Source organism: Phalacrocorax carbo, chromosome 4 (genome assembly GCF_963921805.1).
Source record: "Phalacrocorax carbo chromosome 4, bPhaCar2.1, whole genome shotgun sequence".
Classification (NCBI taxonomy): domain Eukaryota; kingdom Metazoa; phylum Chordata; class Aves; order Suliformes; family Phalacrocoracidae; genus Phalacrocorax; species Phalacrocorax carbo.
Genome location: NC_087516.1, coordinates 28,112,157 through 28,136,310, shown reverse-complemented (window position 1 = coordinate 28,136,310; position 24,154 = coordinate 28,112,157). Strand labels below are relative to the sequence as shown.

The 24,154-nt window shown below is 38.8% G+C and overlaps 1 protein-coding gene across 1 annotated transcript; it reads left to right on the top strand.

The window, feature by feature from the left end:
- The first annotated feature begins 10,432 nt into the window (after positions 1–10,432).
- On the top strand, positions 10,433–21,810 carry YIPF7 (Yip1 domain family member 7). Its single transcript, XM_009513584.2, has 5 exons — positions 10,433–10,548; positions 11,004–11,170; positions 12,894–13,039; positions 17,233–17,414; positions 21,484–21,810. The coding sequence occupies exons 1-5, from the start codon at positions 10,433–10,435 to the stop codon at positions 21,644–21,646; spliced, it is 774 nt and encodes a 257-aa protein (XP_009511879.1). The 3' UTR covers positions 21,647–21,810.
- Positions 21,811–24,154: the final 2,344 nt, after the last annotated feature.

The following is a 24,154-nucleotide window of genomic DNA, read 5'->3' as shown; positions in this document are numbered from 1 at the left end:
AAATACAGCATACAGCAGTAGCAGGAAGCTGGAGATTGCTAGTTTAAGAAGCTAGGGTTTCTTAAAGTCGAGGAAATCAAAGAGGACATATGTATGGGTTAATATAGCTAATTTCATTATCCACAAAAAATGGCCTCACTTTAATTTCCACATACATCTAATAGAATAAAACCTCACATAACCTGATAGACCTAAGTCACCCCTACGTTTCCACTGATTAAATGTATACTTTAAGATCATTTACCACAGTAGCTGAAAGCAGTAAGAACATAAGAAACGCCTCATTGGGTGAGATGAATGGTTTGCCCAGCCCAGTATTTTTCCTTCAGCAGCAGTAGCAGGAGGTGCTATTTACTGGGAGCGTGCAGGCTTGGACGAAGCCTCCAGTGCATTCCCCTTGCCCTCGGTCATGTGCCTTGTTGCCTTCTCTCCAGCGTGCACAGTCCCAGCCTCCGTCCCTTTCATTGTTTTTCTTGCTATTTGTTACATCCCCTTTAACTCTAGTGCCTCACCATCTCTTCTTAGATTTTTATTTTCTGGAAGCAAAAACAATGATTTAACACTTTATAGTTGTTTAAACATGAGGTCCCAATATATAGGACAGTTCTGAGAATGACAACAGTAATTCAGCAGGGCACATGAACCATATCTGGAGGAACAAAATCCATGTTCTTTGCTATTTCTATTCAATTCCCTCCAGACATAGATCAGGCCAAGGTCATTAATCCCAACTTTAATTGCTTTTCTCTCTCATTAAGTTGTCCGTGTTAGAAAGCTAGATCCATCCAGCTGTGGAGAAGGGACAATTAAAAACTTTTTGACAGTTGTTGCCTAAGAAGAGTTGCAAGTAAAGAAAATGTTTCTGAGCAGAAGAGAAAACATTGCTTATATTAGACATAAGTATTAAAGGTATTCCGTAAAGACACGTTTGAGGATGTGTTTTTTAAAACACAGAATCTTGTGAACAACAGTTGTATCCTACTTTTTATTTTCAATGACAATAGAAGGGTACATGCCTTCTGTACCATTGTGCTTAAATTTTTGGTCTATATAAATTTCCCATGAGCTGGCAATATCTATGTTGTATGACTCGTCCAGCCAGAAAAATAATGTCTCTGAAAATTACATGATCTATTTCTGGGTACTTCTTCAATCTGTAGCAATAATTAAGAACTGCTTAATAATACGATTCATGACAGGCTTTTCTTTTTTGTCTCTCAGAAAGGAGTTTTAAAAGGAATAAACTGATATACAGCAAGCACGCTAGTAAACCTTGCCATAAAACTTTTACTTTTTTCCTTTCTTGGTTATCCTTGCAAAACTGTTTAAAATTCTTCTTCTCCTTAGCTTAGTGCTAAAATAAAGTTAATAGTGACCAGTGATCATTTTAGTAAACACTTCCAAAAGCAATTCACCCATTAGAATTTGCGCGCTGATATTTCTGCACCTATAGTTGCAGTACTTGTTATTTATTTATTCTGCTGTGGATCTTTTCTATGCTGAGAGGAAAAAATACCTTGGCCTCATGTTTGCTGAACTTCTGCTGTTGGCTTTTAGCCAATACATTTTATCTTGTTTCTATATCTCTCTCTTATAATGGCTACTGTGATGTAGAGTAGCAATACATAAAACCTGGGCTAAGCAGATGTTAACTGTGAAGTCTGAAAAGTTTGAAAGCATTGGGGGTGAGATTCTCTTTGCAAATATGATTTGAATTAATTCTGCTCATTTATTTTCATACTTGATCAATTACTTTCTTTCATGAACCATTTTTTTTTCATAAAATGCTTCTCAGAAAACAGCGAGCATTTTTTTTCACTGAATTTTCTTCACCTTGAAAATAAAAGGCACAGAGAGTCTAAGCCCAGATGCTTAAGATTTTACAAATATATAAGCAACAAGGTCTTTATATAAGGCCCTTAATTACAGCATGGGCTACAGCACTAATCCATTGCCTGGATTACAACTGAGTGTACACTCTGTGTCATGACAAGCTTGTACCCTGGATGACCTCAGCTGGGATGAATCCTGAATTCACAGATCTCTGTCACTCCGTTTTGGCATCCAACATTGTGTCAGTTGGTGGAATTTGCTTCTGGACAAACGTGGCTTGTATATCTTTTTCCTGTTCCAGTTGGGCTGGCCCCAGGAAGGGCTCATGTGCGATGGCGGATTTTGCTGCACAAGGGTATAGACCCTGGGCCGCTATCCCCTTTATTCCTACTAGTAACTCGCAGGATCCTTGTGGCATCTGCCTGACCTTTGCCAAGGTCAGGATACACTCAGCTAAATAGAAAATCATTAGGAGGCCCAGATTAATTATTAGTAAAGGCTTTCTTTGGTGATTTAGGTTTTTTCCAAGATTTTGATTTATTTCCTCTTCCCCTTCCTCCCCTCCTGTGGGAGCAAAATAACGACAACCAACAAAGGCTTTTACCATCTGCTTTTCTCTTAGCTTAATATTTCTGTCCTATGCAACCCCTATATATGTAAAATAATACAAGCAAAGCAGCATATATCTCCAGAGGTCTATCGCATGTTTTACAAATCACCAACACCTTTCTTTCTGCTTTTTATCTGGCTTTGAGCCTGGCCACACTCCCTCTTTATGTAATTACTCTGGGCACAGAAACGAAGCTGAAATTTTGCCTGAGAAGCCCTTTAAGGATGCCAAATTCATGTATGTGTTTTTCCAAAATGTAAAACTCACTTTCTGGAGTTAACATTGCCTTTAGGCAACTTGCGATCCATATATTATTGACACAAAATGCTGTAGCTGCTTTTTCAAAACCTTTACAGTTTACAGAGCCTGTGTGTACATGAGAAATAATTACAGCTTGTCCTTAGGAGCTTTGTGACCTCCACACAGGAGAAACGTTTTTGCCGAAACGTTGCCACCTCTCCTGTTCCCAGTCCAGTTTCAGAAGAATCATGACTGCGCGGGACGCAGTGTTGCAGATTTGTTATTCTGCTAAGAGCCCTCTTGAAAGTAGATATTACGCAACACGCTTCTCAAATGTTGAATATCTTTATTGTGTTCGTTTAAATAATGTTGTATTTTATTTTAAAGCTTGTCCACAGTCTTATATAAGGCTTGCCACAGAATCAACATTTCTATGAATAGCAGAAGAAATTCTGTCCTAGGTCTCAGAAGTGCAAAATTCCATTCCCAGCTATATTGCTGGCTCAATGAATTTAAAAAGGTTGCCTAAACTCTTTTTTCAAATGTATAACGGCAACAATACTGTCTTTCTGCATAAAACACTTCACAATCTATTGAGCAAACACCCTACAAAACGGTAAAAAATATTGTATTTTCTATATGTTAACTGTTGTTTCAGTATTCCTGGAAATCATGTTATATTAATTTAATGCAAGGATAAGCCAATATAATTACATACCTACACTTCAAACAAGTCTACCTCAAGAAACAGGTTTTCTTTATCATGATTTATTTCAAACTGAGCTCTCCTGGAGTGCAAATACATACTGTACTTCACATGCCTCTGTATTTTGATGTCTCCACAAGATTTGAAAGAAAATGCACTACACTGACACAACAGAAAGGATACAGCAAAAACTAAAAACAAAAATAAAATTAAGATGTTACTGTCCTTTCTATGACATAAAAATATTTCTTTCCTATAGATAAAAGGCTGCTGCACCATGCTGCTTGTCTACCTGTTTTGGCATTCTCCACAACAACTTTTGAATCTGTTGGCTAATTTTCAATATGTTGAACAGAGAGGCAGAGCTCTTAATGCTAATTAAGTTTCTACAAATTTCATGAGAATAGACAACTACTAGGAGGTAAGAAATCTTGTCTTTGCAACGGGGAAAAAGAGTAAAACACACCTCAGGCTTACTAGACACCAAAGAATCCACCTGAGAACAAGCTATTATGTGTGATTCTGCCACAACGAAAATCTTCACCTGAAGTTTCTGTCTAGGTGGGTATTAGATATTAAAGAACCACAAGATACTAATTTGTTGTCAGTCAGGCTCAGTTAGTTCTGGTACCGTAGAACTAAGGTTTCTCTCAAAATTAATTTTCCCCTTGTAGGAAACATCAACAACATAAGTGAACTTGTTATACTTTGTTAGCATATCCATATCCAGGCAGTCTCTCCAAGGAACAGAAACTGAACTCTTCAAGATATTTTGTACATAAGGCAAAGAAGCACAGCAGTTTTGGGAGGGGTTCCAGCAATCCTAGTACAGAAGTGTTATACAGGAAAGACATAGTTTAAGATGAGAAACTCCAGAAAAAATAAAGAAAAGTTCCTTTCACTTTTTTGGAATTCATTAATTTGAGCAGGTCAGTTAACCCAATTTTAGACTTTTTTTCTGCTGCTTCCAGCAGAAAAAAAGCAGGACAGGGAAGATATGAGTCAGAAGCTGAAAGGTAGCTAAGTTAGAAGAGACATGAGAACAAGGACTCCAATCTGAAGTTAAAAGCTTTGTGGAAGGAGAGGTATAGTTGGAGCCATACAAAGCAGTAGTTCTGGTAACTGCTGGAAGTCAACAAATACATCCCACATAGAATTAAGGATGTTATGGTCTCATGCAGTGGGTTTCTGCCCTTGGATTTGAATCTATGTTCTTCTGGGTTACTTCCCTCCTTCACAAACATAAATAATATGAATGCCATATAAGTTAAACCAGGGAGTCTTTTCTTCGGCAGTGACAGGGATTGAATGCATGGAGAAGGATGTGAATGCTTTCCCCAGATACTTTTCTAGATTTCTACTATTGCTAGTTTATGGACTCCATGAGCTGCATACTGTTCCTATTCATTTTGTAATTCTCAGTGGATTTAGCTATCATGGACTTGTTCCAGATCCATATAAACAGTCAACATGTGTAACTTCCTTTGGCGAGGGGTTCCACAGGTCTGTCACCCATGAACCTTTTGTTTCTTTGCTTTGAACCTAATACCAACACTTTGTGGGTTTCCTTCTTGTTTCAGAAGAGAGTCAACAGTTTATCCCTACCCACCAGCCCATGCCGCTCATAATTTTCTAAACCGCTACTAATTGTTGCTCTGCCAGCCCAAGGACTCCTTGCTGACCTGGTTGTTCCTCACATGGAGCCCACTCCATACACACCTCCCCTGTCCTTCTGTCAGCACGTCACCATTCTGCTAAAGGCTCTGAAGCGGGGGTGCTAGAACTGCTCATAATATTCAAATTGTCAGCGAATCGCAGTGGTATAATGATCACTTTTATTGTCTTTTCCTTTCCTAATAATTTCTAACAGTGGAATCATGTTTTTGACTGCTAGTGAGTATTGATAAGTAAAACTATTCATGAAGGAGCCCATAACGTCTTCCTGGTTTGTTCAAGCGTAACAAACTTGTTCAGCGTAAAAAAGAAAAACTGGTAGCTTTGGATTTCTTTTTTTTTTTTTGGCCTCTTACCCACCTGTCAGAGGAAGGGATTAGGGTGTTACAGTAGATGTGTCTGAGGCTTGTACGCTTAAAATTGATGTAGTAGACACTTTATATAATGTGAATAATTAATTTGCTAAAAATTACTTTGCAGGAGCAGTAAATGGTATATTTCTTGCCAACTACATTTTCTTCTTTTCTGTAGAAACACATTTGAATAATGTTTGACTTATAAAATTATTAATGGTGCCTGTAAATGAAAGTAATTAAGCTTAGGGCTTACTGAATTAATCCTTAATGTGATTAATTACATTTGAAAAAAATTATAGAATAATTAACAAATTACTATAATGGATTTGTCGTACTTGTCAGTTAACTTTGAGTAATAAACATAGGATTATATAGCTGATTCTATAGCCAGAATTCTATAGTCTTTTCTATCTTATCTCATTTAATCTTGTGCTATCTATTAAAAAAAGTTTATGACAAATGTTTAAAATATTTTAATGACCACATTTTGTCAAAAAACTGAAAATGAAAATGTAAGTTTATGAAAACTGATGATATTTTATTTTTTCCTGCTTTGTCTATTTTTTTTTCAGGAAAGATGGAAACAGTAGGTAAAAGAAACTGTAGCAGTTCAACGTAGAAAAACATGTTTAATTTCATATAGAAGTCCTCACATTTTTCACCATCTTTGTTAATGTTTTTTAAACTCATCAGCTTCAGATCTTATTTTAATTTTTGATGATTGGACCTCATTCAAATGTTTTTTTTCCCTCGAAAATTAACATCCTGTGTACCTGTCAGTCTAAGTGGGGTTACACTCTGTTCTAAAGCCTTGAGGTGCAACAATTTATTTTTTCCTTACGTTAATGCGTGCGTGACAGCCTTCTCTACTGTGGTGTGTCAATGATGGACTGGACATCAGGTGCCTGAAGAAATGCTCAGCTCAGGCGTGCCTTTGCACACTCTACTGACTTGTACCAGTAAATACTGCCTGCGTGCTCCTTCCACACCAAACTTCAACATGTAATATTTGTTATAGCTATTATGATCATGGACACATCTGCCTTTCCTAGCCCCTCTCTGATCCTTTTCAGCCTTACAATTTTTATCACCTCAGAATGGTTTAATTTTGTAATTAGAATAAACGGGCAAAACCCTACCAAATCAGGATGTTTCTATGCCTAAATTTTTTTTTTTAATTACCTTCCTGAAAGTCAGAAGTTAATCCTATATCATTCCTTCCGCGGATTTGGTATAACAAGATCAAACATTATCTAAACTGACATGATTAGACATTATAGAGATTAGCGGTTTGCTAAAACTGAAACTGAAAATTCACCTTATTGGGTGTAGCAACATGAATTGTTATTCTGGAAATGGCAGCAGAGAAATTTAACAGCATGAGGAAGTTTTAACAATAACTGTAATAAATACCATAGTCAGATTACCTTTAAGTAGCAGAAACAGATGTTATATTTCTCTACTTCTTACCATCTTTCAGTTCTGGGCTCTTTTTTGGACATATATACTGAATGAAAACTCGGTGTACTTTATTTTCTCTTATTTAAAAATGCATCTATAGTATAGTTCTTTAAAAGCATTGTAGGTCACGTACTAGCAGGGCATGATTATTCTCCTAATGAAATGGAAGTCATTTGACCTTCAACCTCACAGAATTTAATATGCGCCTGAGGCACAGGTTAATGTCCTGATAATACATCCCATTTAATGTCCCATTCCTTAAATTAGCCAACCCAAGTGCTCGTTGGGAATCTCGCCGATAAATACATGAAAAAGGCAGCACCTATTATGGCTGGTTAAGTTACCTGATACTAAACTATGTGTAAATAGAAAAGCTCTCTCTGAAGTTGAAATACTATTTCGAAATCCATACTGTGCTACAAGTTTTCTAGCAGACAGGACTATAGAGCAGAGGTTCCTGATATTTTATTCAATACAGGTCAGGTAACAAAAAGGATATCACTCTGAGCATTGCATGAAAAAATTAACCATGAATCTGATGTCTGCACATTCAATAAAGGCCCTCAAAGCGCAGAGCAAGGTTCCCTGTCTTTTAAGTAGAAGCTTGCCCTGATCCTGGGTGGTGGGTTCTGCACTGCGAGAGACTGCTTTGCAGATGGACGAGAGCTCCTGGGGAAGTGATGGGGCAGAGGGATGTGCCTGGAGAATGGGACCCTGGCCTTGGTCCAGCGGGTGGACCTGGCCCCCTGCTGCCTTAGCCTTCCCTCCCTCTGCTGTTGCGGTCCCCGGGAGCATCACGTTCTCCCCAAGAGGCACACGATTGAAAGCTCCCGCTGCCAGCCACAAGGAATGGCTCTAAGGCCACATGTGGCCCATAGCCCGCACTGTGGAAACATCTGCTAGAAACGTACCCCCATGTAAATGTACGTACCCTACTCGTTTAGTAGGTATTATTACATATTGTTAAAACTTTTTCATATCTAACAGCTCAGCTCATGAGGGCTCCACAAGCACCTTTATAATATCTACTTAAGAAAGAAGCTCTAAACTACAATCTAGATTACTGGGTTGAAATATATACAACAGCATTTGTTCATTTTGTTCTGCTTTCCTTGCAGATTCCTATCCTCTTCTGCTTATTGTTGTTCGCTTTTGTTAAATGCTAGCCATGATATTGACAGGCTGTGGGGGTTTTTTCCTTCATATGCATCTGTTCAAAGATCAAATTTAGAATCTTATAAATAGCACTAAGCTCATCCCTGGTGAAGCAAGAGGATATTTAAGGTGTTCTCCAACATGTAAATTCAACAGACTGGAGTTTTCGTCAAATATCTTAAAAAGTAAGTAACCTTAACTCCAAATTCTCTTGGAAAATAAATTTATCTTTTCTGAACTCTATTATACAGATTGTAGCATATCTGGTTACATAATTATTTAATTCGTCGTAGTGACAGCAAAGAACATTAAAGACTTACTGGAATTGAACTATTGGGGTAGAGGTACCAGCTAAAGTTTTTTAAAACATATTCCATGTAAAATCTTTGTTGAACAAATGAGTAACTGGTGTGCAATTCCAAATAATACCACAGTAAATAGCTTAGTGCAATTAATTTGTATTAAGTCATATTTACAATGTAAAAATTATTTCTCTTCTAAATTTGTAAATCCCACATGACTGGTCAGCAGTTAAGAAAGCAGTATAAGAACAACTACTGCTTCGCATGCTTTAGGTAAATTGGGCCCCCGCAGGTTAGTCTGATGATGGGATACAATTTAGAATATTTAATATGCAGCATTTCAAGGTCCCTGATGAAATACTGATCTTTATAACTTTTACCTTACAAAGAGATTTGCAAAGATCTTTTCCATAAGCAGTGTGTGCTTGATAAATATAGAGATAACTGCGTGTAACCATGAGAGGAAAAGTGTATTTTTGCCAACAGCATTTGGAAAGTTAGAAAAGAGGGCAAAAGTAAAGAAAATGGGAAATGTTAGAAGAGATTAATATCTTACATGAAAATCTAAGTAAATTTGATATGGTATGGTTGTCAGGTTATATAACTTCTCTGTCTGTTTTAAGAGTTTAACTACATAGATGCTAGCCAAGTGGTGAAACGTGCATATATCTATGCATTTACAGGGAAATCCTGCTGAGACCTTTGCCTAAGTCACTGAAGAGCTTTAGCCAGCAGGAGAGAGGGGTCAGGGGGATCTCCTCAATGAATATAACCACCCGATGGGAGGGAGTAAAGATGACAAAGCCAGACTTTTCAAAACCCGATTGGACATGGCCCTGAGCAGCCTGCTGTGGGTGACCCTGCTTTGGGCAGGGGGTTGGACCAGGCAAGCCCCAGAGCCACCCTCCAGCCTCCGGTTCTGTGGTTAGGGGACTCGCTAAACCGATGCACTGCTCCGAGCAGGTGTAACGTCTTTGCTGCCTGTGGCTCAGCATAAAGGTAACACTGAGGTGAAACAGGAGCGGCTCTTAATCTTGTGGATACTCTTTCTCAAGGCATGGAATTACTTGCCTTGGTAGACCTGGCAATTTTGAAGCTGTTTTGTGGATTTATAGTTAGCTGTGTTAATACCACAGGAAGCACTTAGACCAAATCTAAAAATAAAATATCTTTGCAATTTAAACCATTCTATAATGCAAAAAGGTACACGATGTTTTGCAGAACCAATGTGCTTCATTATGTTGCTTATATGTGACCCAGACAGCCAGTCCTGCCTACACACAGGACACGGGAAATGGGTGCAGTGTGTGCAAAATTCAAATAGTTACAAAAACAGGAATGACACCATGCCTGGTTAGTCATAACGTGGAAGGGAACACAGACAAGTCGTTCCTTCCTTAGTCTAATCAGTCCTTAGCTACAGGGCTGAACTATGGGTCAGCAGGAATGAAAGATGCGTTTTAACATGCTTTCTTTACTCTCCAATCATTCAGTATGCTGTCCTCTTCAAAGTCATGTAGCTAACCAGTGAGAATCTTTACCTGGTACTCCTAATGTGCCAACTACAGTGTCCTTAAACAGAAATCACACATTCTGTGAATGTATTTGTATTTTTCTATTGTTTTATGATAGTAATATATGATATTGCAAAACATAAATAGCTGAAAATAATACTTGTTTTTGAAACCCAAAATACTTCTTAAAAACATTAATTTCTAAGCATTCAGACATGGTCAGAATTTTTTTTAAAGTAGGAAAATTAATTGTTTAAAACAATAGTTTACTTGATAGGCATCTTCTTTCAGAATCATGTTATTTTTGGTAATACTATCAAGGCAGGAAGTCTTGTATACCACTTGTAAATTAATATAGAGTAATTAATGATAACAAAAGATTAATTTCACTTTTTATAACAAAAGAAAGAGTAAATTTTTGTCACTTCCAAATTATCATTTGTTTCTACAGGAAGATTCTCTTGAGTTTGTGGATTTTGAGGTTTACCTTTTTCATTTCAGTTCAGGACAGTTCGAAGCATAGATATTGGCTTGTTCCAAAGTCCATTTTATTGATATTTATAATCATTTTTCCAACCAGAATGTCAAATTTTGAGCAGTTTCACTTCGACTTTTACCAGTCCAGTTATACCATAGATGACCCGGAAGAACGTTACAACAGTTATGGGTCTAATGAAAACCTCTGTGGAAGCAGAAAGTAAGTATGCTACAAAAAAAAAAACAAACAAAAAAAAAAGGCAGAAAAAAGGTGATATATTGCAAAGTTCAAATGAAATTAATGACAGAAACCATTTGTGGGTGCCCTCATAGCTCCTAAATTCCTTTTCCCCTCACTCCCAGCCTGGAGGCCTGTGCTGTGCCATTGCCTGAGCTGGATGGGCACAGAAGTGGGTGCGACGGGCTGCAACGTGCTGGCAGTGGGCAAGGAGCCCTGCCTGGTTTCAGGGAGGGTTGCAGTGAAGAGAAGCAAAGCCGTGGTCAGCAGCTCGGCATTCACTACATGCGGCGGATACTGTGCCCAGTAAATTTCTAGGTTCCCCAGGGTGAAAATAAGTGAAAATTTAAACCGTGGTACATGGTGAGCAGCTCTAAGCTGTTATGAAGTTGCTCATTGCAGTTACTTGTTTTACTGAGATTTGCTTCTTGTCCCAGGAGCCAGGCAGGAGAGCAACCCTCAGCCAGTGCCTTTGCCCCTTCAGAAATGCTTCTGTCCCCTCAGAGTTACACGGGTCAGATTCTGCAGCCAGCTTATACTCCCAGCACTCTCTCTCATCTTAGTTACACTGACGGATTTGACGAGGAACCTCCTTTGCTAGAAGGTAAAAATAAAACCATGGTCAATGTGCATGGTTCCTGGGGGTGCGTACGCTTTTCTTTGACAGCTAGTGGCAGTCACTAGAGAAACTGCAGCAGAGCTGCCAAGCCTGGCTGTGCGAGCTTCAGCCAAGAGCCTCTGACCCCCGGACCTATATTTTCTTATTTGTATTTGCCATGGATTCATTCAGCCTTATGGCATATATAGCCTATACTTTACTACCACTAGATGACAGCATAACAATAAGTTTTGCATTCACTTTTCCAAATATTTTTTTCCCACCCTGTTTATCCTGCACACATATTGGAACATCTATAATGAATAAATAGTGATAATAATCCTTTTTGCATATCTAGTAATAAATTTAATGGTTTGAAGACGCTGAATAGCTTGTTTCAGTGGAAAAGAAACTGAGAAATCTGCTTTCAGCTTCAGTTAGTTGATCATTTAACTACATGAACAATATCATTCTTTATGATGATTGAACCATCTTAATGCTAGTGGCTGATTTTTTAGTTTACAAAATACTTGTGGTACATCAAAAAAAAATTGAAGAATTTGTGGTTATTCCAGCCATGTAAATAAATGTGATTATTCAATTCCATGTAAAAAAGACCATATTCAGACTTCTTTTGCAGACTGGGAAGCAAGTGGATTTTTCACTACTTAAAAGATACTTCTTCTGCCTTAAAAACACCAAGATCACTCTATTTGATATAGATAACTGCTAAATCTTTACCTCTCAGACCTTCAAGCAGTTAAGTCCACAGGCAGCCCACCCTGTGAAAAGGATGTTGAAATACAGCTGCTTCTGATCCTCAGGGCTTCAGAGATGTTCATATCTGTGTACCAAATAAATCTGACCAAGGACACACATTTTAATATAGAACAACTTTATGTAATGTTTTGGCGCAGCTCAAGGTGGTGGATCAGTGGAATAAGGTAAAGGCCTGGCTTTCCAAACAGATCTAACACATTGTCAGCCTCAGTAATCCTGGCACCAAGTTCTGAACCTAACTTTTCCCCTGCTGGAGCATCTCAAGGAAGATGATTACTCTTGCAAGCTGAAGTGTGCCTGCAGAAGTAACGAGAAATCTTTGCCCCAGTAAAGTTAATGGCAGAATTCCCATTGACTCTAATGGGGAAGAATTTTCTTCTGTTTCTAGGGGTCCTCAGTAATTACTTTTTAAATGCAAAAAAAAAGCTTGTAAAGCACTGCACAAAGTAGTATTAACTTGCCTTGAAGCAAAGAATGTCATTTTTAAGTGCCTCTGGCAGTTCAGGCTTAAGACACATCTCTTGTCAGCTTTGCCAGAATTAAAGCATATATCCCTGTCCTCAGTGTTCTAAAGTATCTTGAATTCTGCAGTTACTGTTAATTAGCATATTTTTCAACATCTAAGTTAGTGTGGCAATAGATATATGTATTTTAAATATAAGAAAAACAAATATTAACTCAAAAATGCTGAGGGCATTGTTTGGTTCACTGCCTCAAATTTGATTTAATATATTAATATTCCATTTTAGAATCAGAGCTGACTCTCAAATATCCTGCGTATATAGCAGGGACAGCATGTTCCTACTACAGACTACATCATCCTACAATATTATCTTCATTAAAGTGATTAATTTGTTTGCTTGGTTTGGGTTTTGTGGTAGCTAATGGGTTTCTGTATAAGTGTTGTTTCCTTGTGAGCCATTAACAATCCTGGAATTTCTCGTTGCAGAACTTGGAATCAATTTTGAGCATATATGGCAAAAAACATTAACAGTTCTAAATCCAATGAAGCCTGCAGATGGCAGCATTATGAATGAGACAGACCTCACCGGACCTATGGTTTTCTGTTTGGCCCTTGGAGCAACATTGCTGCTGGTAGGATGTGGCAGATATCCTGAGAGATTTCTTTTCTAACAAGTTAATGCCTAGGTGATAATGCATGTGAAGTTGCAGAAGACGCAGCAGCGGCATAAAATGAGTCTTTTGCTGCTGTTTGTTCTGAGTTTATATATTTAAAGGTCCCCTTGCTTTGAAAGTACCTGCATAAAGTTTAAATGTAATATAGAGGTAATACAGGTGAAGGGATGCATTAATTCCAGTGGAAATAAAAGGCCATTTCTTCTTTTTGGGGGGTGGGATTTAATATGAGCAAAGGACAGAGCTGTGCAGTGTATATCCTGGGGAGGCTCTGAACACTCAAAGCATGGCAGTGTGCACTAGGTAAGGACCTAACAAGGAGGTTTTAAAAGAGGGAATAAAAAGGCGTAGCAGACCAGCCCAGTTTCTCTGACACTTTTGCCACTGTTTTGAAATTATCTTCTCTCAGTGTTACTTTGGAGAGTGCAAAGATATCAAACAATTATCGTTATGTAACTAAAATAATTTGAAAAGGAAGTGGAAACAGCCTGTTTCCTCCTGCCTCAAATTTGCAATACCTTCCTATAAATTTTGCTAGTGCTTTCTTAGTTTGTATTCTTTTTCTACATCATCTGCTAAACAAAATATGGTAGCCTATGTTTAACCTCTTTCCTCTTTAGGAATATAGCTTTCCTACAGGAGGGAAGTTGAACAGGGGTAATGTGTTACTCCTATATTCATTTATTTATCACTGACAACAGGGGCTCTCCAGTGCTGCAGAAGTACAGCCCTGATTGTCGGCAGCAATTTATCGGACAGGGATAAGGTGGGACCATTCTGGGGAGGGCTTTACTGCTCTGGCAACTGAGGTGTGAGAAACAGGGCTTTAATTCTCCATTTCCTCTGTGATATATTGTGCTGAATCAGAAGAACCTTGCAAGTTCTTACTCAATTTGTAATGTCAGTGCAGTACCTTGAATGTGCAAACTGCAATGTAAATGCCAAGTAATATTATTTATGACCCTATAAAAATAAAAATCCTTTAAAAGGGTGTAAGCAGCAGGAGGAAAGGGAATAAAAGGAAAAGGAGGTGGGAAGCTAGAGAAGACAGGCTATTTTCTACCTAGAGAAATAAAGGTATGAGGGGAAGATAAGGAGAAAGAGGTTTTGTGCCACAACTTCACAGCAGTAAGTCTATGGGATTTCCATGGGCCATCTTATAAATTCTGGCTGCTCATTTTATCTCAGATGAATTTGAATACTAAAGTGGCTCTTCAGCTGTGTAAGCTGTGATATCCTTCTGTACTTGAATAATTCTCTTCTAATAGCACCAGGAATATAATTTGGTTGAGAGCTTGTTTCCAAAAATAATTTATAAATTTTATTTAGTTTCAGCTTTTTAACTATGGAAAAATATGCAAAGATATTCTTCAATGGTAGCAGTTCTTTCAGAGCACAGAGGAAAAGAGGAAAGGATTGTTAGCCTGGCAGCAGGACTTGACCTTCCTCATACCGGCGTAAAACAGAGCAGCTCCATTGCAGACAGAGAAACAGTGGCAGTGCAAAAGTTAGCAGAAGCCCGAGTCTCAGCTGCTTTGCGTTTCACATAGTCATTCATACAAAATCAGACTTCCCCATCCACTTAAACTAAGGCTAGTAATACCCACTCTGGGCAGATGCAAACAAGTGCACAAAGTCTGACTTTCTTCTAACCTTGTTCCTTCTGCAGGACAAATTTAGCTCTTCCCATTCATCAAAGCCTGCCAGACTAATCAAGCCTGATTCTGGTTTTGCTTTACATCACTGTGAATTGGGAGTACTCCCGCGTGTGCGGGACAATATATTCACATATGTTAAGAAAGACTAGGATTGGAACCAGTACGTTCAGCTGCTTTTTTTCCCTCTCTCATTCTCCTGCACCACAAACCAAACATTTCACCAGTGGAGGTTTCAGTTAGCTGTCTCTGTCTCAGTGATTTCTTTATCTTAAACTAAGCTGCTAAATGGTGCTGTGTGGAATAATTAAATACACTGAAACAAACAATCTAAAAGCTTGTAGTTGTTGCATCTGTTTGAGACAGAGCTTTTTTAGCCTGTCTATAATAAAGGCTGCCCCAAATCATTGTGGATGTTAAACTTACTACAAAACTTTAATGACTGAAATTGTAATTGATAATAATCTGAGCTACTATTCCTCTTCCACACTATCTCTAGGTAGCATTAATTTTATTTGGTGAAGCATTTTTTCCTTATAATTTTATACCAGTAGTATGCAAATGCCAGCGAAGGACTCTGTACCTAAATAAGAAGACTTCTTATGCTTTTAGTTCAGGAATAGAGTATTTCTTTACAGTGTAATGCACTGGCGGGGGAAAGGCCAACACCTGTGATGTTGTGAGGATATAGGCAACCTGGCGGTACCTCACCCAACCCTGAGGACCAGAACCAGAGGAGAGCTCAGCAATGAGCCAGGCCAAGCTGAAAGCAGGATAACAGTGCTGATGTAGGGGCAGGATACAATGAGGCTAGCTTTCACATGCATGCAGTGCACTCCAGCTGGAGCTGGTGAGCTGTCATAATCGGCAACATTAGGGTTGTATCACTCTAGATTAGGTTCCCTCCACTGTGTTTCTTTATATCTGTCCAGCTCAAATACTGCTGGCATCCAGTGATCAGTTCCCACCCAAATGCATAAGGAAGCAGAGAAGCAGGGTCCTCAAAGATAGTTGGTTTCCCCCAGGTTTTATTAAAATGTATCAACTGGTAAATGAAAAGATCTTCTCAATCCTCCCTAACTTCATGGAAGAGACACTTGTAAATATTGCAAACCATGAAAAAAAGCTTCAATAATATTTCCACCTTATCCATCACAAGAGAATCCAACCATAAGCTGAAAAATTATTAGGAAACTGGGACACTCTATTAGTTTTGATTCTCGTGTAGTTTTTCATAAACATTATATAATGTGTACAATATAGAGATGTGTGTATGCACAAACACACCTGTGTTTTAAGTATGTATATACATATCGTTATGTGTTAGGAAGGTGATGCAGTGCGGCCCTCCGTTTGGGAAGTTTATTCCACGATCCTGAGGTAAGGTTTGAGTCCCAGGTTTGAGTTTTTTCCTTCATAAATGCATGTTATCTTTACGATACAAAGTTACAACACAAAGCAAAAAAAACATCTTCATCCCAGTCATTGTTTATTTCTGAGGTACAAATGTTTATTTCTGATGTACAGATATGAAAATGACAATATTGCATAACCAACATTCAGTATTCCATTTGTTAGAAGCTTGAATAGAGAGAAACAATATTTAACAGTCTTTTGTGAGTGTTCATTTTTGGGAGCGAACAATGCCCTCATGCCTGGAGGTGATCCTTCAAAATGATGGCAGGAGATGAAGAAATAGGTGCTGTGGCCACTGTTGCCTGTTGTACTAGCTTTGTGTATAAATTAGAAAACATTAGGCTCCAGGCTGTCAGGCTGGTACCTTTCACAGGCACTAAATTCACACAAAGGAATAAAACCTGGAAGAAAAAAAAACACCTGGGGAATTTTTCATTCGTTGGAACAAAAAAAGAACACAAGCTGACAGTTACTACTAAGGTTTATGTTGAAATGAACACGTTGTATTGATCTAACCACAGAGATGTGTCTTTCTCATGGTAGTCAAGGGGAGGAATGGACACATTCACCTGGAAAGCCAGCATACTTTCAGCAAAATTTTGCTTATTTTTGCAGGCCTGCTTAAAGCCGGAGGTTTGTAATAGAACGTAAAGCGTATCAAGTATGTGGGGTCACCATTTTACTTAGGACAGTTTTCCACAGTCCCATTGGGCACCTATTGGAAAGATTTTTCCTGCCACTAAAATGTGCTTTCTATGATTTCTTCTCGGTTTGTTGCCAGTTAGACCTTTCCAAGTCTCCCCAGCCAATTCCTGTCCTGTTCAGAGCCCAATGACAGTAAGACTGAGAATCAGCCTTACAGCTTTAAATTCGCGACAAGCATATTCTCACAACTGTACCTTGGAATTTTTTGATGCAAAAATCACCCAAAAGTATCGTTTACGATTGGACCGATGTCAGTGGAGAGAGAGTGTCAACGAGAAAAAGTAACAGACCTAGTGATTGCCTTCTGTCTGCTCCTACCGCTTTGCGATGGCTTGCTCACTTCTAACACTTCACGCTTACTCATATTTATTCCAGGCAGGAAAAGTTCATTTCGGCTATGTGTATGGCATGAGCGCCATTGGGTGCCTTGCTATGCATGCCCTACTGAACCTGATGAGCATCCCAGGAGTCTCGCATGGCTGTGTTGCAAGTATCTTGGGCTATTGCCTGCTGCCCATGGTGATCCTGTCCTCTTCTGCAGTCGTCTTTTCGCTACAGTAAGTACCAGTCTATGGCAACAGGAATCACATGGAGGACAGTAAGTCAGAAGGCTGGTGTTATCAAAAACATTTTGTAAATGGTTAGGTAGTGAATTTTGGCTTCTGAAACTGTGAAAAAGAACACCATTTTGTTTGTGTGTGAAAGTGGAAATGGACAAAACTGGACTGTGCTTGAGAGGGGTGATATATATTCATTTTAGTACGAGTCCTTAATTCCACTGTTTCCCACTTGGACGGAGAGTGCCTTTGATTTTTGCAGCAGCCTTGGATGTGATTTTTGTTTTGCAGAGCCAACAGTGGCCAAACTCAGGTATCAATTTTAAAAGCAACTGCCGGACTTTGGTTTTATATAGCTGGTTCTCCTGTTCCTTTTCATTCATCGTATCAGGCTCCCATCCTTACGCTTCCTTGCCTTCTGTAGACCGACTTCTGTGTGACACAATGAAATAATCAAGTAGCCCTTAATGATTTGGAGCATTAGAACAAGTGTTTAAGATGTAGTAGAGTCGTATACTCTGTGGTATAGTTGTGGTGTAATTGCAAACCTGAAATAACCAAAAACTTTGAAAAAAAACAAATGTGTGGTGGCATATGTATCTGTGCATGTGGAAGGGGGTGTTCAGTAATATGCCTATGAATAGGAAATTCGTATGCAAGTCTCTCCTTCCTCCTCATTCGGTTATCCTTTTGAGATACAGACTGTTTACCTCCCTGTTCACATACGGCAAAGTACAAGGAAGCTCCAGGTCTTGCCTGAAGGCCCTGAGCAGTGCTTTTATCTGTCGTTAACATGTTATTAATAATGGTTCCCCTCCTTAGTCTTTGTTGTTCACTCACATTTTTAACTCTCCAATCTGTAACGTATGGGACTTGGCAGCTTATGAATATGAAAGTGCCCCTGTTTGTTTCCTTTGGAAAAGCGGCAATTTAATATATGTATATATTATTTTTTAAGGAAATTATACAGTGGGATGAAGATTTTGGCACAATCCTTGTTGCTTGTTTCTGTGGAGCTATGATAGGTTAACCTGACCATATTCCATGTGTTTCCGAGCTGTCCTTGATGAGACAAACAGTAGTGACACTGAAGAAGCTGTTTATTCTGTTCTCCTACACTTCCCATATTTTCTTGATTAACCTGTTTAATAATCCACCCTAGTAAAAAGTGCAGATACATGATCATAGGACAGATGGGGCGAACTCCAAACCAGCTGTTACAACTGTGCAGGGTACGGTTGTGTGTACAAGGAATCCCCAAGCACACACCACACATTTCTAAAATGCTGCGAATTTACAGAAAGCACATCTTTTGAAAATCTGCAAATACTATACTGTGATAACCTTTACAAAATTAAACCATTATTTCTGAAATGAATTGATAGTGTTAAGTGTCTATCTACAGGATTCTGCAATCCTTTCTCATTCACTATATAAAACTGCTTGAACACAGCAAGTACCAAGGTTAACTATTACAAATATGCTATTGAAATTAAGTGGCAGCTTTTAAATCTGACATACATTTCATTATTTTTCATTTTAAAACTTATTTAAAATGGCAAAGGAAAGAGCACTAGTCATGATTTTTTTAGTATTTGTAAAAATTCTATTTCTATTTCAAAGTGTAAAGAACTAACTTCAGTGTTTTCACAGAAAATACACATAAGATAATGCATACATCTATTGCAAAGACACATGATTAGCTATTTCACTGTAACTGAATAAAGCATAACATGGAACACTTTGGGTGCTGAATAATACAAAAGAGGAAACCAGTTCTTTTATGCAAACTTGTGTGGAACAGGATTTGTTTGTGCCCATCTATGCTGATATCGTGTCTGAGCCCAAGTTGATTAGGTCTCCTTTTGGGGAGAAACTTCAGCAGACTTTTTTCCTGGAAAAAAGAGCAACAACTCTCTACTATCAAATCCCTGAACAGAGCGGTCAAGCTGTTTCGTTGACTAAACAGTGAAGGAAATGAGTGTAAGAGTGGAGAAAGGAATTCTCAGACCCAGCTGATGCAAAGGACCCATTTGGTGACCACATCTGCAGGTTGTGAGAGAGAGGATTGGAGAGGGTCCGTTCGTGTCTGTCCCCCCGGCTCAATCTCATGCCAGTACACCCCCAGTCCTCTTGGTCACTGTGAGCATGGCATCTGCCTTTTACCCCTCTCCCATGCTTGAGGATTTGGCCTTTAGGGACATGCTAGGCACAAGCTCTCAGCTAAAGCTAAACCATTCCTTTTGGCAGTAACCTGCTGTTAGATCAAGGACTGAATTTATACGTGCAAAGAAGTATTTCTTGGCTCCAGTATGATTTTATGCCACCTTTCCATCCTACTCACCACCAGTCCTGGAACAAACCATGAGAGGCAATTGGACTTGAGTGCAAGGCAGAACAGCCGCAGCTCTAAATTGTACTACCTTGTGATAGCCCCCTAAAGAGTCATCATACTAGCTGGAAGTCGTCATCACACAGTATGTTCCTGTTATGTCCCTTCCCTCTGCCAGCATGGGTACCTGCTCAAAGAGCCACCCATACCAGCTCTGAATTTCTGGCTAGCTGTTTAAGTGAGCATCTTAGCACCTCCACTTGGAGATGAGGCCAGGAACTTGGTTCACAGAGCCCAGTGTCATTGCCCTGAATGCCACTGTCTAGGTTTAAAGATCACTTAAACTGAGGATGTTAAATCACAGTCTTTAATGTTTTATTTTTAACTGGTTGAAGTTGCAATGAGGTGCTCAGTGTCCTTAAAATCAATTCTCTCCTTCTGCCCCCAAAGTCCCAAGAGCTGACAATGCCAAGTACCTTATTGGCCTGGAGACTGGATTGCCAAGAAATGAACTATTTTATGCGATATGCTTGCATTAAATAAACTAAGTCAATTAAATAAGGAGAGCGTTACTCATCGTGGTTTAACTGCAACAATAATATTAGTGTAGATTATTTATGATAAATGGACCTAAGTATATGTAGTCTGTTTCTCACTCCTCGTTCTGTTTTGCTGATACTTTGGAAAAGTGGAGCACCAGGAAGCCCTTCAGCAGGTGGCAGAGGTTCATTCATTCTCCACGTCCTTGAGACTGACACAGCAAAAGTGTGTAATGCAGCCGATCTCATTATGTACTTCAGCAGCATATTGCGTGCATGATCTCATGCATTTTACAGAAGGAGACTGCAAATACGGAGTGCAAATAAAGCATATGTGAAACATTACTTATTGGCAAGATTTTGTTCCTACAAGGTTTAATAGTGAGCTCTCTGTGATCTGCAGGAATATTTCAGTGGGGTTTTGACCATAGTCCCATAATCATCAGTCCTCCAGGCCACCCTGTGCCTGAGAGGTGGCAGAATGTAACTTCAGAAGGGCTCAGCTGTCACCAAGGGGCAGTGTGTGGAAAGCCACCGTCCTTTCAGTGTGCAGAGAAGGATGCCAGGGTGAGCAAAATATTTTTTCTCAATGGTTCTATGCCTATCCCTTACTTTCTACTCAGTGTGCACCCTTCTTTACAAGATCCGTTGAGCTTTCTTCTGGGAGGCTGTCAACACCTTTCTGCATGGTCAGCTGCAGTGTAATTCTTTAGGAACCTCATTGCATCTCCTTAACGCCCGAAGCGTACTTAAAACCTGTGCCATGTGTCACAAAAACGCAACCTCTCCAGGTCATCAGGCTGCCTGATGGAAGATTAGGACTGTTTTAGATCCTAACAACTTCCACAAGATGATTTTGGCTCCAACAGGATCTTTGCTAACTTTAAAATTAAACTTCAGCTACTGCATCTGCTGGAGCCACGAAGATTTATTTGAAAATGCACTTGCCCTGTTAGCATTACTACTGATGAAGCTGCTGCTTTTATCCATGCTGAAGAAATTACCTTTTTGTTTCTCGTTACTATTTTAATTTGTTTCTCAGGCTTGACTTTCATTATGTCAGTCAGTCCTTGGTTCTTGAAGTGACTGTTACCTTATCAATACCAAGTTGCTAGACATGAACTTGAGTTTGATAACATTGAATGCTACATTGACTAACCAGTGATTCTTTCATGTTTCTTTTGCTTTTTTCTCCTAGGGGGATCCTGGGAACTTTGTTAGCTCTGTTTATCATTGGATGGTGCAGTTTTTCAGCCTCCAAAATTTTTACTTCTGCACTGGCTATGGAGGGACAGCAGCTTCTCATTGCATACCCGTGTACTTTGCTCTACGGACTTTTTGCACTTCTAACGGTTTTCTGAGATGTATTTTCCGGTAGCCTTATTACAGTCTGTTTATGGTTTTTGGAGGGGCAAGGGGTTATTTACTTATTTTTAGATTGCCTAGAGCTGCATTATGTTCCATTAACAAAATTAGATTATATGACTTACCTTGTATTTGCCTAATGGCTGATGATATGAAAAATCAAGCTAACAGGTAGATGACTGCAATAATAGTGTTTTGAAAGTCTTACAGCTTAAAGAAAAACATTTCTATTGAGAAGGTAATAAAAGTGAAAAAATATGAAATAAATGATAATTTAAAAAAATATTTTCTGAGTGTTTATTATATAATACATATACTAGAGAGTAATGGGAAAGCAATAATGAAAATATTTAATAGACCTAGTAAATCAAGTGAAAATGCAAATGTATTTGTTTAAAAAAAAAAACAGCTTGCCATCTTATATGTTATCTAATTAATATCCAGAATTTATGTGTGTGGGTTTGGGGTTTTTTAACAGAGGAGTGAGTGGCCCTGCTTTGTGATGTTAAAGAATTGTCCAACCACAGGTTGTTGCAACAGAGGGAGGAAACTAGAAACTAGGAATGTCATCTTGTTGGGTTTTTTTTAAGAGGTGTTGCTGTCCAAAACACTATTGTATTCTTTATAATGTACAGTAATGTTATATTTTAAAATTGCCACTAAACTACCACCTGCTGTCACTGCAGAAAAGCACTGTATAAAGCAAAGGCAACTCTTAAAAATGTCTCCTGAAAGGCAGAAATGTATTTGAGCAAGCAAAATACAAATCTCCACAATCTTATCTGCCCCACCCCACCCCCCCACCCCTTCCCCCTCCAAAAAAAAAATCTGTTTGCTGCTTTTAGTTTTACAGGAACCTAACATTTTTATAATAGCAATGAAGCACAGAATGCGCAAGATATTTTTGAAAATATAATAGTAGAAGTAGCAAGACATCAAGAGGAACTGGAGATGTGTGTGCAGTCCTAACAAGAAAAATCCAGTAGGCAGTGGTAGAGAAAATGAATGTAGCTGTAGAAAGGGCTAGGGAAAAGAAGTAGATTAAATAAAGAGAAATGTGAAGGAAATAAATGGCAGCAGATTATTTCATCAGTGTTTTAGGGTGTCTGCCTTCTTGATGAAGATTGTTATGGTCTTGATTATCCCCCAATTTATAAATTATTTTGAACTTTTCAGTGAAATGCCCACAAAATATTTCTCTCTAGACAGAGGACCACTGATTCTGTGAGAGAGGGTCCTGATACTGCAAGCACTTACACAGAAGCTTAGCATGGCAAATCTGCTCAAGAATATGTAAAATTAATTGTCTTCCTAATCCTTTTCAGGTCAGAGGTAAATTAGATGATCAATTTGTTCTCAAGGTAGTGATTCCATTTCTGAATTGAAAGAGCCTTTGCTGAAAATATTTCCCATTTCTGGCATATTTGAGTTTTTTAAGAACTTTCGTGCAAACCATTCTGGAATTCATTTTACTGAACTCCAGTGGAACTAATTCAGACTAGGGGTCCTGAGAAGCAAACAAAAGGTAACGTGTACTTAGCCAATTCCTTAAAAAGTCACAACTCATTTATGGAAAGGTACTTGCTGCGTTTATCCATTTCTTTGTTGCAAGGCTAGGAACACAAGCACAGAGAGGCAAAGTTGGAGGCATGACCCTGGAGCAAATTGTGACTATAACTAGGCAGGATTTGTTGCATATAAATGGGAAGTGTGTGAATTTGGAAGATCAGCATTTGCAAGAGTGGCAGATTTGGCCCTGCTCTATCAGGGAGTAAATTTGCCCCTAATGAAGCACAGATAAACATGTCAAGTGACTCCAGGGTGCGGGTGTAAGATCAGACAGTTTGACTTGCCATGCACTAATGGCATTCTCTTGTGTGAATAGGGAAAGATTCATATGGTTGCACTTCTTCAAAGTCCCAAAAGGATGGTTTAGAAATGTTTAGATCAATTTTTGTCCTAAACTTCCTATTATCATTCATACTGCCTAAAACAAGTATAAAATGGCTGTATTCCACAGCACTTTATTTTCATTTTCATCCTGATCTGCATGATATGAATGGCAGGGGAACCAGTGAATCAAGCCATCGATTTGTCTTTTGATGTCATAGACAAGTCAAATTACTTACGGGGAAAAGGAACACCTTGAAATTTTGCCACAATATTTGCAAAGCAAATGCTAGTCTAATTATAGTTTTATGTTTATTCGCTCAGAATTTATAACTTTTTTCTTTTCTTCATTGAGATGCATCTTCATTGTTTTGAATGCTAACTTCTTAATTTCAATATCTTCCCTTGCTTTACTGTTTAGCCATGCTGATTTCCTTTTTTCTGTTCCCAAGGGATTTGCAGCAAGTGGTATGCACTGGTGCTGTGCTCCCAGTATGGTGTTCTTCAGGGGTCTCTCTGCTGCCTGTGAGGATTTAAATCTCTTAGCCATCCTCCTTCGACTTCTTTTAAACAAGATTCCTAATTTCTACATAGCTCTCCTTTCTGAAGGTCAG